We start from the raw sequence: 14,603 nt of genomic DNA on the forward strand, positions 1-14,603 counted from the left end.
ATGGCAGAAATATTAGCCATGCGTGCAGGGGAAACGAGCATTGCTCGGCAGAGTGCACACACAATTAACGGATTTGAACATCCAGAGTTTCTTTTGGCTTGGGCCCAACATGAGGAATAGGGTATACATTAAAACTTTGTTGGGATTAAATAACCAATTTTTGCCCTGGCCTGCAAAGCTTTACTTCTGCAACAACTATCTTTGCTTTCTGGCGTAGTTCTGTGAGCTGGTAGGGTTCTGTACAGGATATACAAAGGATATATAGGGAAATACAAGTTTTTAAGGAACAGTCAAGTTCCATGTGCAGATTGCTTGCAATGTGCAGGTCTGTCATCCTCCAGCAGTGAAAATGCCTGGTGGACTTCAGCATTGTGTGTCTTTGCATATTTGGTTGTTTGGAAATCTGGAAAGGTTCAAAAAAATTTGAAAAAATCCTCTATTCTTCTTTGAAATGGTCTTACTGCATTGAGGAGACAAGGTAACGATGGAGTAATTTCAGGGCTGACTAGTGAAAAACGAACCTGTCTTAAAATTCAGGTCCTTAGGAAAACATAGCATGAAGTTTATTGTACGGTAGCCTCTTTTCCCCCCTCTTTCATCCTGCTTTTTAACTTTCTTGCAAATGGCGTTAAAATAATCTTCAAGGTGATAGAGGGTAGACTGGGGTAGGTTTAGCTTTAAGATGGATGGGAAGCACTATTTGCATTGCGAGCTAAAAGCCTCTGTTGAAGCCTGTTGGGGGAAAAAAAAATATTAATGGCATTTCATGAAAATATTGTAATTTGTGGAAGGCCCAGTGTGAAAAACCTGCTGGTTTGAGTGTCACTAGGAAATGCTCCTTTTTGCACAAGGCTTGCCTGAGACAGGATTTTCCTTGCTTTTGTTCTAAACCGAGATGCTTGCTGCCTAAAAACGCCTGCGATCCCTGCAGCAAGAGCTTTACCTCCTTGATAGAGGATGGAAACAGGAAGGTTGGCCGGATCGGGATTAATCCTGCACTTTTTTTTTTCTTCTTTTTTTTTTTTTTTTTTGCTAATGACACTTCCTTATGCTTACATTTCATTAAAGCTCTGAAATGGCTGAAGATCAGCCGGTACTGAGCATGCTCCAGGGTGGAGGCTGCACCCATAGAGTGAGATGGATTTGTGGCTGGAGGAGTGATAGGCCTGGAGTCAGGATATGGAAGGACCAAGCAGCTCCCTGCAGACGGGATGGAGGTAGGGCAAATCCGGCCAATTCCTTCCCGTGCCCCCGGGCTGGGGGAGCGAGGAGACCGGATGAAGTAAGAACTGTTGGAATTGATTCAAAAGCAGCATAGTTAACCACTGACACGAGATGGCTTCAAACCGCTTCCTGCGGATCAGCGGGGAGGGGTTTTAAAATACTGACCTTTACTGACTGGCGAACCTATATAAAGAACGAACCTGTCTAATGTTAGGGTGGTGACATAAAGCGACAGCAGGCAGGGGCTGGCAGCAAGGGCTGCAGGGGCTTGCTGGGTTGTGCCTTCGTATTGGAAGGCATGTGATCACGTCTCAGTCGTGGGCTGCGTGGCTCGGTCGCTAATTATTATTAATGGGAAGCCTTGCAGGGCGCAGACCTGCTCCGCAGTTTAAATCTAGATCCATCTGTGATTGTGGGAGGGCGAAAGAATGTAAAACCCAAACTCCCTTTTTTGGGCTTATTTTACATTCCAAGGATTGCAAACAAACCTTGCCACATCAGGGCCTCCAAACTGGCAAGGAGAGGAAGGAATATAGATATGTTTATTCCTTTGGCTGAGAGATTTTCTGTGCTTCTTGCAGGGGTTTAATGTGTTGGCGAGTGGGTTTGGGGGAAGGAAGGGGACTCTCTTGGGTTGCGCTAGGTTGGGCTCTTGGATTTTGACTGTAGTTGCCAGCTTTTTACAAGGAATGTGTAAGCACCAGCAGGTATGTGCTGCATGAGCCGATTGACTCCAGTTGTTGTACAAGCAAGCTGCGTGGTAAAGTGCCAATAAAACATTTACATTGGCTCTTGATGTTTGTATTAGTGAGGTGTAGGGAAGATCTGACTTTGTGTGGAGCAGGGGGGGAGATATCGGCCGCGAGCCTCAGCCCTCGCAGATCCTGTCTCCTATGGGAGGTGTGGTATTGAGTGTCTACGCTTGTTTCAGCCTGGCTGTAAGTAAAGGTAAGGCAAGCGGTTTGCTCTACTTAGGGCATTGTGAATACTTTGGTATTACAAAGTTATTGTGTTTAACTTTATTAACAGAAATCTCTGTGATCATGGTCTATCTTTAGCCTACATTCAGTAAGATAGACTGGCTCTTTCTTAAGGGCAACTCTGGCTGCTTTTCATAGCACAGTTCAGGGGGCAATTGATAAAGAGCAAAACATAGATTTTTATTTTAGTGCTGTGTCCCAGGTGATGGTCTCACACACTTGGGTCAATCTGCATGATGAGTCACATCATCACCTAAAGTAACTTGCGTATTTATTGCCTGGTTCTGCATTGCTTGCGTACCCAATGCTTCCTCGGCGTTTTCTGAGCCTTTTTGATAATGTCAGCTCTGCACTAAGTTGGTGACCAGCTTGCTTGCTAGTGTTGCTTTTACAGTCCCTGCGTGAAAGTCTGCTGGAGCCCCAGCTTGCTGGCCATGCAGAACTTCTCTTACTCTTTAACGGACACTGGCTTGTTTATGGTTGGATGAATGCACAAAGAAAAGCATTTATGTAAAATAAACGGCATTGTAATTGTAAACTGAAAGGAAAAAGTTTTGATTTTCTTTGGCTCAGATGGGGGCTGTGTTTATGGCTTTTCAGAATTGATGCTGGTGGCTTTTTCTGCTTGTGCTACTCTGGCGTTGAGGTGATCTCAGCACCAAGTTTTCATGTATGGTCTGGCTCCCTTGATGAGGAAATTTGACTTAAACAGTTTCAGATGCTGGAAAAACCACTCGTGTGATAATTTCCTATTGTGCTTGTGTGAAAGGTGTTAGGTAGCCTTAAAGACCCACTGCCACCTTATGGCAGTTGCTGAAAAGCAGCTTCTTTAGAGCCAATTCTGTATACACATCATGCTTGCTTTATTTCTCTGCTCTTCTTAACTAGTGGTATTTGCATGAAGGCAGGAGCTTTGTTTTTAAAGAGTTCATCTGCTCCTTCTGTTCCTTGCAGAAATTTATGTCAGCGGAATTGCTTGTAGAGCCATCAACTGCAATATTTCATAGGCGAGTTCATGATTTGGGGAGATATAAAAGCATCATGAAGCACTGATTCTCCTCCAGTGAAGAACTTGCTTATTTTCACGTGAATGCCCTAATCCTTAAAAAAAAATAGGTGTGAGGTCAAAGAACAGGGACACGTTGAACACATGAGGCTCATCGGCAGGATCTACACCCGAGCTCCAGCGTTTGTTTCAGTGAAGTGTTGCAGCAGAAGCGAGATTGAATGTGAGCAGCCATTTTTACAGCCGGCTTTGCTGGCAGAAGACTACTAATAAGCAGGATGGCTTTGCACTGACATGGGTCTGATTCCCACCCCATCTACCGTCCCCCAAATAAAACAATAAAACATTTGTCTGTGGAGCAAACGGTGAGTGTGGTTAAAGCAATGAGCTTGCTTACTGTTACTGAGATGGGATATGCAAGGGATGCTGTATTTAGGACCCTTCTTGAGCAAAGCTGTGTTTGTACGGTAGAAGCTCTTGATATGTGATAGCTGAATGAAAGGGAGAAATCGTGTTTTTAGATTTCCAAAATAGAAGGAACTGTGGTTACTATAAGTTAAAGCTGAAGGAGTTTATAATTGGGAACTGTTAGGAATACAGTATGTTCTAAATTACAGCTGTCTGGCCAATATGCTTCTAAATAAAGTTCTAGGATTGCCCTATAAATGAAATACTCAACGCATATTCTTATCAAAACATAGCAACATCTCCCAGAGAGCTTACATCTCAACATCTGTCGCAACAGCATCTTTTTTCCTCTTTTTTCTCTTTTTTTTTTTCTTTTAAATCTTCTTCTTGGTGTGTGTAATGTACTCAATGCAGCGTCCCAGGGAACATTTCATGTTTCCTATTAACTAAAAGCAGTTTTCAACTTTGCTGGGGAAGGAGGGGGAGGGAGGGAGATGGCTTGGAAACTTTGGGGGGGGAAAAACAGGTTTTGAAAGCTGGAGAAAGCTGTGGTTCCATAAGTGTGCATTAATGACTGTCTGCTCCTTCGAGGCTTTTACCTGAGCATGGAGGTGGATCTTTGGGCTCCCTTGGAGGATGCTGAGCACAGTGTGTCCTGGGAATGGGCATTCTGGTTAGGAAATGTCCTACATAATGGGTGAGGAGGGAAGGAGGCATTTTAACAGCTTGCGGCAGAGCTGGGGAGCGGTTCTTAGCAGTGCAGAAGCAAATCAGGATTCCAGCAGAAACGCTCCTCTTGTATCGCAAGTCCCTTCAGCTTATTGTGCTTTTGGGATTGCTTCTGAGGAGGCTGAAAAGGAGCTTCAGATTTAAACAACTGAAGGGTCTGGAAGAAGAGCAGCCTAATGGAAATAAGGAAAACCCCCTGTATTTTGCAGAGCTAAATATTGTTCTTCCTATAGAAAGAAAAATCTCCCCTTGCCTCCCACTTGTGCTTCCTCTGCAAGGGAGCTGTGAAAATGCCGTACATAATGGTGTAATTAAGCAAAAGCCCTGAGGAACCTGGTGTCCTTTGTGAAGGGAGGTGGTTGTGCTGCTCCCTTCCTCCTGCAAATGTGAGATTTATGAAAGGGATATTCGAGCCTTGAATCGGGGAACGGAGGCCAGAGAGCCTTGGTATAAAAATACGTTGTAGTTTTATACCTGGCAGAAGATGTTTTGAAAGAGGGGTGCTATGCTGTCTCATACCAGCTTGGTGGGGAAATTGCTGGAGAGTACTTGGGTTAAATAAAGGGGAAAGCTTTGTGGGGCACAGGCTCGTTCTTATCCTACATCATTAGAAAAACTGCTTCCTCTGCCAGTCTGGAGATGGGTCTCTAACCAGCTGGTTAGAAAAGAGCCTGTGTAGCACTGGACCTCTGCAGAATGGGGGAGATGGGGGTCCTGGGGCAGAAGGCACCGCTCTGCCAGCTGCCAGACCCTGCCTGGGCACAGAGGTAGCGGTGCCAGACTGAGCAATGCCGTGGTGGTCTGGAAGCTTCTCTCTCCTTTTGGATGGCATAAATTTAAGGTCTTATTAATCAATGCACAAGCATCCCCATGAACGCAACACTATGCAGAGATGCTGGTAAGATGCCGATCGATCGTTTCGCTTGAGGTGGTTGTTGAACCATCTACAATACTCTGATCAGCTTTGCTTTTTTTTGTTGTTTTTTTTTTTAAACAGTGTTTAGTGCTTTCAAGGATGGCCGTGAGATGTGAAAAGCATCTCTGGTAGCTTCTGCTGTCAGTGTATATTTAACTTCAGCAGTAAAAACAAGTCTAGTGCTGAGATGCAGTGGGGAGTGCTGCCCTTCTGTGTGCGCGGGAAGGCTGAGGCTGCGGTGTGGTTCCTCATCATTATTTTATCTCTGAAAGGGGATGTTGACTGTGGTAGTTCAATTGATACTGCCTTTGTTAATATCTTTGTTTCTATTTCTGGGTTTTTAATGAAAGCTTGGTAATTTCATGCTGCAAGGAAGGGCAACGTGTCAACTGTTTTAAAGCCATCTTTGGTTTGAACTACAGTAATCTTTTGATGCGGTGGATAATACAACTTCTTTCTGTGTAGTCAGTTTTTGTTGCTTTTGTTTGGGGATTTTTGAGTTTGTCTTAAATGAGTTACCTCTACACCTCTCAGCAACTGATAGAAAGGCCAGGAAAATCTCATTTTGTGTATATTAAAACTTAAGATTTACATCAAACAAAAACCCAGTGGGTGAAAGAGAGATCCTTGCTTTGTACTGTCACCTCAAATATTCCTTCTCTATGAATTTCAGTCATCTCGATTTAGCCTTGTGTGTTTTAACTGTTTATTAGTGAAACTTCTCCAGAGTGTGGAGAGAAAAATAACATCCTTGTAGTCGAGGCAGATCTGTGGCAGGCTCTTCTGCTGCTTTAACTATTGCTGCTTTGCAAATGTGCTAGGACACAGTGGTGAATTAGCTGCTTGGGCTGGAGAAAATGTGGCTTGCTGATGTTTCCAGGCTGTGATAATGCAGTGGCAGGACATGTTCCTGGGATGCTCAGCAGAGGAGAGGAGGGGATGGGTAGAGCAGAGCAGGTGATAGCTTCGTGCTTGTGCTGAAGGCCTGAATTTGCATGCCTGCTTTTGGTACAAGGTGTAAGGCAAACAAAATCCTTGGGCTCTTCAAAATCTCACTATGGATTTCGATTGGCTTTTTTTCTCCCTGCAGTGCAGGCTGCTCCCTGCCACCCCCAGCCCACTGTAAGACATTACACTCAGCTCGTCTTCATTTTAATTTCTGCTCTTTAAAAGAACTATCTTCTGTGCTCTTATTTTTTTGAAAACTGTTTTTTCTTTGGCCAAGAACAAGCGGGTGGTGCCACAGTCCATTTCTGAGCTTCCTCTTCCTTCTGGCCTCTTCTCCGGGGTTGCTGGTCGCCCTCCCCCTACTCTGGTGGGAGGTTCTCCAGCACGACACCCAGCTCCAGCAGCCTCCTGCTCCTGCCTCCGATAAATGCCAGTCTTGCGCTTGAATCCCTTCCAGCCGATCTCTGCTTACAGATGTTCCTGAGAGTTGCTCTGGCAGTTTTACTGGGAGCTTGAGCAGATACAAAGGTTGCCAAGAGTTTATGCTTAATTGTTAAGTGGAACAGAGACAAACTACTTTTATTTTGAAGCTAAAATTTCTTCTTTTAGCTTGCTGACTAGGCCAGCTGCATCATATGGTTTGACATAGGCTGAGCTCAGAGCTCCTGCACCTCGTAGTGCACTACCACTTCATTAGGGTTTTCCCCCCCTCATTCCATTCCCCCCCCCCTCTTCTTAATGACTGTGTTTTGTGATACCTTTTTAAGGTTGGTTGTACCAGGTCAGGTTGTCTTATTAATCCCCAAAGTGAAAAATAGCTCCCCTTCAGCTCAGCAGATCGGATCTCGAATGCACTTGCAGTTGGACACTGCACACTGAACCAGTTTAACCCGTGTGCCTTCATCCCAGTGCTCAGAGGTTGGGCGCTTTATTAAGCAGAACAAAATCGGCACGGGAGCATCCCCAAGCTGCGCAGCATCCCTCCCTGTCCCTCCTGCCTCTCCTTTTCTTGCGGGCAAGGGCTACTCTTGAAGGCCACCGAGACAGAACACCTCGCTCTATGGTTTAAAAGGCTTTTTTTTTTCTCAGGCGAGCGATCAGTTTTGAGGCCTGGCACCCTGTCAGAAAGTTGACAGATGATCTGCATTACCGGTGCATCCCCGGGATGCCCTGGATAATCGCGCTCCAATGGACGCCCTGGAGCCGGCAGGTTCTCTGTGAAATGGCTGCAGCTTGGAGGGAGCAGTGAAATGGTCTCCTCTGGGCATGCTCACTCTGTAGAGGGAGCTTTTATCACATGAGCAGAAACTGAATCACTGCTCATGAGGATCTGGAATATGCAACTCTTTGAGTCTTCACCAGAAGAAGACAACAGATGTCTGCAGGTACCGCAGGGTCCACCTCCCATGCCTCGCAAAGAGCGGCTTCCCGCTGGCCCTGGCCACAGGCAGGCTGTCTCCTGCTGGGGAAGGAGAAGCCTCAGAGAGGAGGAAGACAGTTCGGGGAATCATGGCTGGGGGTTATTTATTTATTTGTTTCTATATACATTTATTTTCCTGCCCCGTGCGCGGGCGGGCAGGCGGGGCGTGCTGGGGAGCTGGCTGGAGGAGGCTGGCCAGGCTCTGTCTGTGCTGTGATGATTGTTGCCTTGTGCTGTGCCATGGGCTTGCAAGTACTTCTGCATCTGATGTCGCCTGCTCCGGGGAGGCTCGGGCTTTGTTTTCTCGCGTCCGGGTGGTCTTTTATTTGTCTTTTGGGGTGGGGAGGTTTGTTTGGCGTTGGGCTTTGGGGTTTTTTTTTGGTGGTGGTGGGTTTTTTTGGTGGTTTTTTTAAATTATTTTTTAGAGTGTGAAGTTTCTGGAAAATTCTCTCAGGAGCCCTCTCTTCCTGTAAGCAAGAAGAGCAAACACTGGGGTGTCCGAGCTGCTTGAAGACTGAACTCCCAAAGGGGAGGAGAGGGCCTGTGGCCACATGGCACCTCCTCACTAGGTCTCCTTTGACAGCCTCTGCTTGCATCAAGCAAGCCTACAGCTCACTTCTTGGGGTAGAGGCAAGAGCGAACATTATTTTACCAGGAAGAAACAATCCTTTTTATTTTGGGGTGGCTTCCTCCCCTCTTTCTGCTTTTTTTTTAAATAGTAGCTTGCAATCCAAGGGAACGGCTGATTAAAACAGAACATCCATGGTTGATTTCATGGCAGGAGGCATGTCTGCAGCTTATTTTAAAAGTTGCCTAAAATTCAGACCCCTGGCCCTGCCATGCTCTTGGGGGTTTTTTTGCTGTCATTTGTGTTATATGCAGACAGGCTGCCACAGACCTCGGTGGGACTTGGAGCAGACACCGAAGGTCCCAGAGCTATGGGGGGTCCAGGCACCCCTGCCAGGGGGCAAAACACTGGCCTGAGCTTGCCATGCTCGAGGGATACCCCTGAAGCTGCCATGCAGACACAATATTGAATTTTCAATCGAGGAGTGAGACATGAAGATGGCATTTAAAAGATTAGGGAGCTTACAGGACGATCTGTGATACTTAATCTAAATATCCATCGTGTCTCCACTGGACTATAAATATGCTCATTGTTCATCATCTAGAAGATGTGTGCTAAAGGAAAAGGCATCAGAAGAAGTCACGAGGAGAGAAACGAGATTCCTTTTTAACAGTGAAGAGCAGAGGCCTTGATGTGCTGCCCGATCAGCTCCCATCCAGGGGAAAAAATGTGCTTTGAGTTTGATGAAGGCTGAGGAAACAAGCAACCAAAAAACCGATGAGGTGTGCAACGTGTGCTCCTGTGTCATGGTGACCATGATGACACCGGTGTGACAGCTGGCCAAAAAACCCTAATCTCCATCCCTGCCGGCTGATGCCCTTTGCAAGCATCTGCAGAGAGACGCTGAAAAGCCTGACCTACTTTGGAGGGAAGAGAGAAACCCAAGGTCTGGACTTCGCGCTGCTGTTCAGCAAGGGTTAAGAGCCCCAAAGTGAGGCCTTGGGGTTTTTCCCCTTCACATATTTAACTGACCTTTAAGGGCCAGCACGAGCTCTTCCCCTCATCCCAAGAACAGGTTTGGAGACAGCTGGGCTCTGCAGCACACATGGGGCATATTTTCTGCTGATCAGCCCGTTAGACAAACCCTGGGCCTGGCAACAGGGGTGCAGGGGGCAGGATCAGGCCCATGATGTTGTGGGCTTGGGCTGTGGTGGTTGTCCTGGGGCCCGCGCTGGACCCTGGCTTCCCTGACCTCTCCCATGCGGTGCCATCTCCTAATGAAAGAGGATTGCGTGCATCTTGTGCAATGGAAGGGAGCTATTTTATTCAGGTGAACAAGGAGTTTTAAGGAACTTTGCCCTCCTGGCCAGCTGGTTTGGGGAAGGGCTGGCTTGACTCCTGCTGCTCCTCTTTGTTGTCCTTTTGCTGGTTTTCCCTGAAGTTTTTCCTTCTCCCCTTCCTGCTCCTGGAGCTGAGAGTGGTCGAGGAATCGCCGCAGCGGGAGGGTTACCTTGCTTTTGGTGCAGCTGAAAGGCTCGGGGCTCTGACAGCGCGCACGCTCCCTGCTTGCGAGGTTCAGAGGACCATATGTTCCTGCACTGACATGTAATGTCAGTGATTTGGAAATGAGTCTTGAATTTATAACCCTTAACTACCATTTTCAGCCAGTTATTTCTAACTCCTGTGAATTTAGTTTTGACACCAACCCCTCTTTGCAGAGGAGACCCTTAGACCCCTTTGTGTTTCCCTTGGTCTTGTGGGATCCGTCCTTCTCTGTGCCTGTGTGAGCTCCTTGGTCTCTTGGGTGGAGGATGAAATGTCTGGCTTTGCTGTATGGTGGCATTAGTCCTGGAGGGAGGCAGAGGAGGAGGACAGGCAGCAGGCAGCACTGCCTACCAGGATTTACAGTAGTCAGGAAAGCAGCAGGAGTGAAGCTCACAAACTGTATGAGCTACTTGGAAAGTATCCTTAAAAAAAGAAAAAAAATTAGAGGGGAAAAAATGTAGAGGAAGCTTTTTTAAAAAAAATTATTCTGGGATCCAACATCACAGCTTGCTTCCCCCAAACCAGGTAATTTATTTATCTTTTTCCTTCAGTCCCCATCAGGAGGGGGAAGGCTGGTGGATGTGGTGGAGAAGGGTTGAGGCAGTGGGGGTTAAGAAGATCTGATATGCAAGCGTCTTCCCTGCAACACTGCCATACTGTGTCGGAGCAGCACAGTGCCTCTTGCAGAGGAAGATTTTCACAACTTGTCCTTGTTCCAAGGATGAGGAAACCTCCAGCTCTTCTGGCATTTTCTCTCCGTCATAAGTCAGAGCTGCTTTCACCTATAAAGTATGATCAGCACGGACGGGTAGAGGACTGGAAAAGAAAGGGGGCTCAGAGCAACCTTGCAAGGCTTTTCATGGAGCTCTTGGTGTTAAATGAGAAACTTTTCCCCTCCTCCTCTCCTCATTTTCCTGTGTGCCTGCAAAAATACTCTGGTTTGCATTTAAAGGAGAAAACTGTATGTGCTGGGACTAAGCCAACTTGTTTATTCAAGGGAAATACCATATTTCCAACCCTTTCTCTCGCAGAGGAAGGCTTGACGGAGGATGGCAGACTGGGCTGGGTATTGTATTTTTAGGTGACATCGAAGCACAGTTGTGATTTGAAGAAGCTAAAAATCATGGCTGGCATTTTGCATCAAGCTCTGCAAGACCTCTCCTCCCCACTACCTCCAACCCCCAAAGGGGTTAACCTCTCCCTCCAAAACAGGTGGATTTTGACCTAAATCAAGGAGAGAAAAGAAAAAAAAAACCACCCCAGACAACAACAAAAAAAACAACAAAACCACCACCACAAACCCACAGCCTGCTACTTTCCACGCTTTTGCAATTTCCCTTCTCCAAAGTGGATTTTTATTGCGAGGGGCTGGGGGGCCGCGAGTGGTCGGGAGGCAAACGCCTGCTCCTCTCCTCCTGTCAAAAAATGGCAGGTCAGTGTGTGTCTGTAAACAATGCAGTTATGAAATGGCAGCGCCAGGCCGAGCTGAGCATGCTCGGGAGCAGCCTGTAGGGGGAGGTGAGCCGAGAAAGATGATCTAATTCAGTGCAATTCTTGGGATTGAAGGAAAAGACCAGGCTCCACTCTTAATGACAGAGCAGAAAAAAAAGGCCCCACGCCGGGGACGAAGCCCGTAGGCCATGGAGGAGAGGGTGTGAGGATCTCCCACCTCTAGGACTTCGGGTGCTGGGCAGCGCTGTGTCGCTTTCTCACCCTCCAGGAGAGTAAAGCCTTGGTGAGGTTTTGCTGTAGTTATTAGAGGGACAGGCCCGAGGGTGCAAGTTTTACTTTTTCTTTCTTTTTTTTTGTCTTTTTTTCCCCCCTTCTCCCTGACTGCTTTTCCGGCTTGCAGGCGTCGCCGTCTTGCTGCTGGTCTCTCGATGGCTGGAGGTGACCCAGACGGAGGTGGTGTGGGCAGCTGAGCGAGGTCCTCCAGCTCCCAAGGGAAGCCCACGCGGGGCTTTCCCTTCTCCACCGACCCGACAAGCCCTTCCACCGGGCACCGGCGGGACGGGCAGGGGGAGAGGGAGCTGCTCCGCCAGCTGCGGTGGTTTGGGGGTGGGAGGAAGAGGAGCGCGGAGGCTGAAGAGGTGCCTGAGCCCTGTCGATGGGGGTGAGCTGCTTTCCAGCTCCCTGGCCCTGGGCTGCTGCAACCTGCTTGCTCCAGGCTCCTCTTGGTGCTACGGTTTTACCCTGGCTAAGCCTTCCTGGGGACTGGGTGTTTCTGAAATGGCTGGTTTGCTTTTGCTAGAGATAGTGATGAATCTTGGTCTCCATTCTTCCCCCTCTCCCCTCATGGGTGCTAGGAGAAGGCAGGCAGCAGCTGTACTCCTTGCTAACCTCAGCCTGTGGAAGGAGGAGGTAGATGCCTTTGTCTGCTCTTCATTTACACTTGCCTGCACATACAAGTTGCACTGGCTTTAACTCTACTGGGACACAGCTAGATGGATACGACGCTTCGCAGCATGGAAGCAGTGAGGAAGCGTAAATCGATCTCCCCTTTACAGGAGGGCATGGGCTCTGCAAACCCCCCTTGCCTGAAGCCTGCACGCCATTGTGGACCGCGTTGTCTTACGAGAAGTCATTTTAAGTCCTGTTGTGTTTCATGCACGTGTCTCCTTGTTCCCAGCTGTTGCATGCAGGGACTTGCGCCTCGTTTCTACCCTTCCCCCTGTTTCGGGAGTTGATTTGTGTGGCTGGAATAGGAGAGAGGACATGGGGATCGAGAAGGAAATGTTTCTTTTCTTTTAGGAAGAGTCTGATTGAAAGGAATTCAGGAGACAAAAGAATTGCAAAGAATTTGATTTGGGGACAAACTTCAGGCTGAGGGCAGTGCTTGTTGTGAGCTACAGATAAAATTCCATGTTCACATGATTGCATGAGGCTTGCAGGAAAGTGGCCTTAACCTAAAAAAAAGGGAGCTTGGAGACTGGTGACTGCTTTGTAGGCCAGGTATGCTGGTGGTTACGTTTCCTTCCTTCCCCAGATCAAATGCTGCTGCTGCTTCTAATGACAGGCCCGTGGTCAGCGTCCCCACGAGCAGTGATCCCAGACCTTGCCCATGCACAGCAGGACCTGAGTGGTGCTGAGATCTGAAATGAGCAGCCTTCATGTGCCTACAAAAGAAATACTCTCTTTCTACAAGCATTTTCTTAATCATTACTTCCTATATAATTAAGTACAAAATGTTTGTCTTCTCTTTAAGGCAAAGGTTATTACAAGCAAGTTGGTTTGAGTTGTGGTTCTTTTTAGGAGAAAAAGGGAGGAAAAAAATGAGTGAATGAGAATCTGCTGCTGCTGGTGTTGCATCATTTATTGAGAGCTTTGCCTCTCTGCCTTGCTACAGTGTGTATTGCAAACCTCACCGCTGCCTTGCACAGGAGGTGAAATCCTGCCCTGCTGAAGGGCTGGCGAGAGCTTTGCCTGAGCCCCAGCTCCGCTGGGGAGCTGGCGTTGGGACACGTGCCTCAACCGCTCATGGGGAGCAGTGCCCGGTGGTGTCACCTCTGAGGGGTTGGTGTCCACCTCCCAGCTGGAGGCTTTGCAGGCTGGGCAGGATCAGTCCTGCCTGTCCCGCCGGGTCTGCAGGCAGATGTGTTGGTGCAGCTGCTGCCCCGAACGGGTGCAAGCAGACTTTCAGAGGGGTCCTCCTGCTCCCAGCCCTCTTTCAGATCGACTTTACCTGCATGGCTCTGATCAGAATAATGCTGCTGCAAACCCTCAGGTTCCTAGACGGTTGATTTTTAAGACAAAAAAAAAAAAAAAAAGACCCTGGTGAAGGTAGACATCTTAGCACATCAACCTCCGCTCCTTCCTGGTCTGCCTGGAGAGAGCTCTGGTTCATGATGTAACTCACTGGTCTCTTGGGCTTGGTAAGCTGCAATATGTTGGAGTTTTGCTGTGCATGTATTGTCTTTGCCTATAAAACCTGTTTGGACCTTTGCAAAGGGCACCCGGATGGCTGATGAAAATGCCAAGGAGGAGGCTGAGAAAGCTCTTTCTGTGTTCCCAGCTTTGTTCTTTTTCTCTTCTTTTTTTTTTTTTTTTTTTGTGGGCTTTTTTTTTTTGTTTTAAAGGCACCACTGTAGTTTCTAGTCGTCGTCTGTTTGGAAATGCTGCAGAGCCTTTCCTTGGCTGGTCTGACCCGTCTTCCATCCCCTCCAAAGACCTCACGGAGGAGAGGAAGCCTGTTTTCTTGTAAACAGAGGTGGAGGGGAAAAACTAAACCAGCACTAGCTCTTCTCCTTGGATCCTCATGGCTTTTAAAACCCTTTCAAAGACCTAATCAGTCTTTCTTAAGATGCAATATTTTTTTCTTCCCCTTGAAACTTAAAAATAAAAGGGGGGGGGGATGTTGTGTGGAGATAATGCTTCATTGCTGGTGGCATGTACTCTTTATGGAGGCTCTCCAGCCACTGAAGGTTAATAATCAGTCCAGGGTTGACGAGGGAATGGAGGCGGACGGCTGCGGGAAAGGGGGGAAGGAGAAAAAAAAAATGGAGCGAGTGAGACTTTTATTGTGAAGCAGCCTGTGCTTGGCAGTTGGCTTTTGTTGGGACTGCTGCAAGAGCAGACATTTCTCGGCGGGGAGGGTGGGTATAGGATTTCCCTGCCAATCGGGAGCCGACGGATTGGGGCATGGGGAGTGTGAGCAGAAAGGGAAGTTTGCTCTGAATTTGAGAGAGGGGAGGGAAAAAAAAAACCCAACACACACACAAAAATGGAGGTATTGACACTTGCGGTGGAGTTGCTGCTAAGTTGGCTGGGTGGAGCCGTGGGCCGGTGGGAATGAATGGGCAGTGCTGCCCGGCTGGCGGTGGGTGCCCGGTGGGTGCCCCTCGGTGCTGGGTGCCGGCTGC

General features: G+C 47.9%; 1 protein-coding gene across 12 annotated transcripts in view; it reads left to right on the forward strand.

Moving 5' to 3' along the window:
* Positions 1 to 14,603, forward strand: part of EHMT1 (euchromatic histone lysine methyltransferase 1) — a 124,264-nt gene that overhangs the window by 42,568 nt on the left and 67,093 nt on the right. The window contains exon 1 of one of the 12 annotated variants that reach the window (XM_075056151.1): positions 742 to 1,217. The exons of 7 other annotated variants lie outside the window; for them this stretch is intronic. In XM_075056151.1, the coding sequence (XP_074912252.1) occupies positions 1,212 to 1,217 (6 nt within the window). In that variant the 5' untranslated portion in view covers positions 742 to 1,211. Of the gene's footprint in view, positions 1 to 741; positions 1,218 to 3,556; positions 3,576 to 7,380; positions 7,597 to 11,264; positions 11,480 to 13,616; positions 14,471 to 14,603 lie in introns of those variants that run through there. 4 more of the 12 variants (XM_075056160.1, XM_075056148.1, XM_075056152.1 and 1 more) reach the window with 4 other exon arrangements.

This window comes from Buteo buteo, chromosome 23 (genome assembly GCF_964188355.1).
Source record: "Buteo buteo chromosome 23, bButBut1.hap1.1, whole genome shotgun sequence".
Taxonomy (NCBI): domain Eukaryota; kingdom Metazoa; phylum Chordata; class Aves; order Accipitriformes; family Accipitridae; genus Buteo; species Buteo buteo.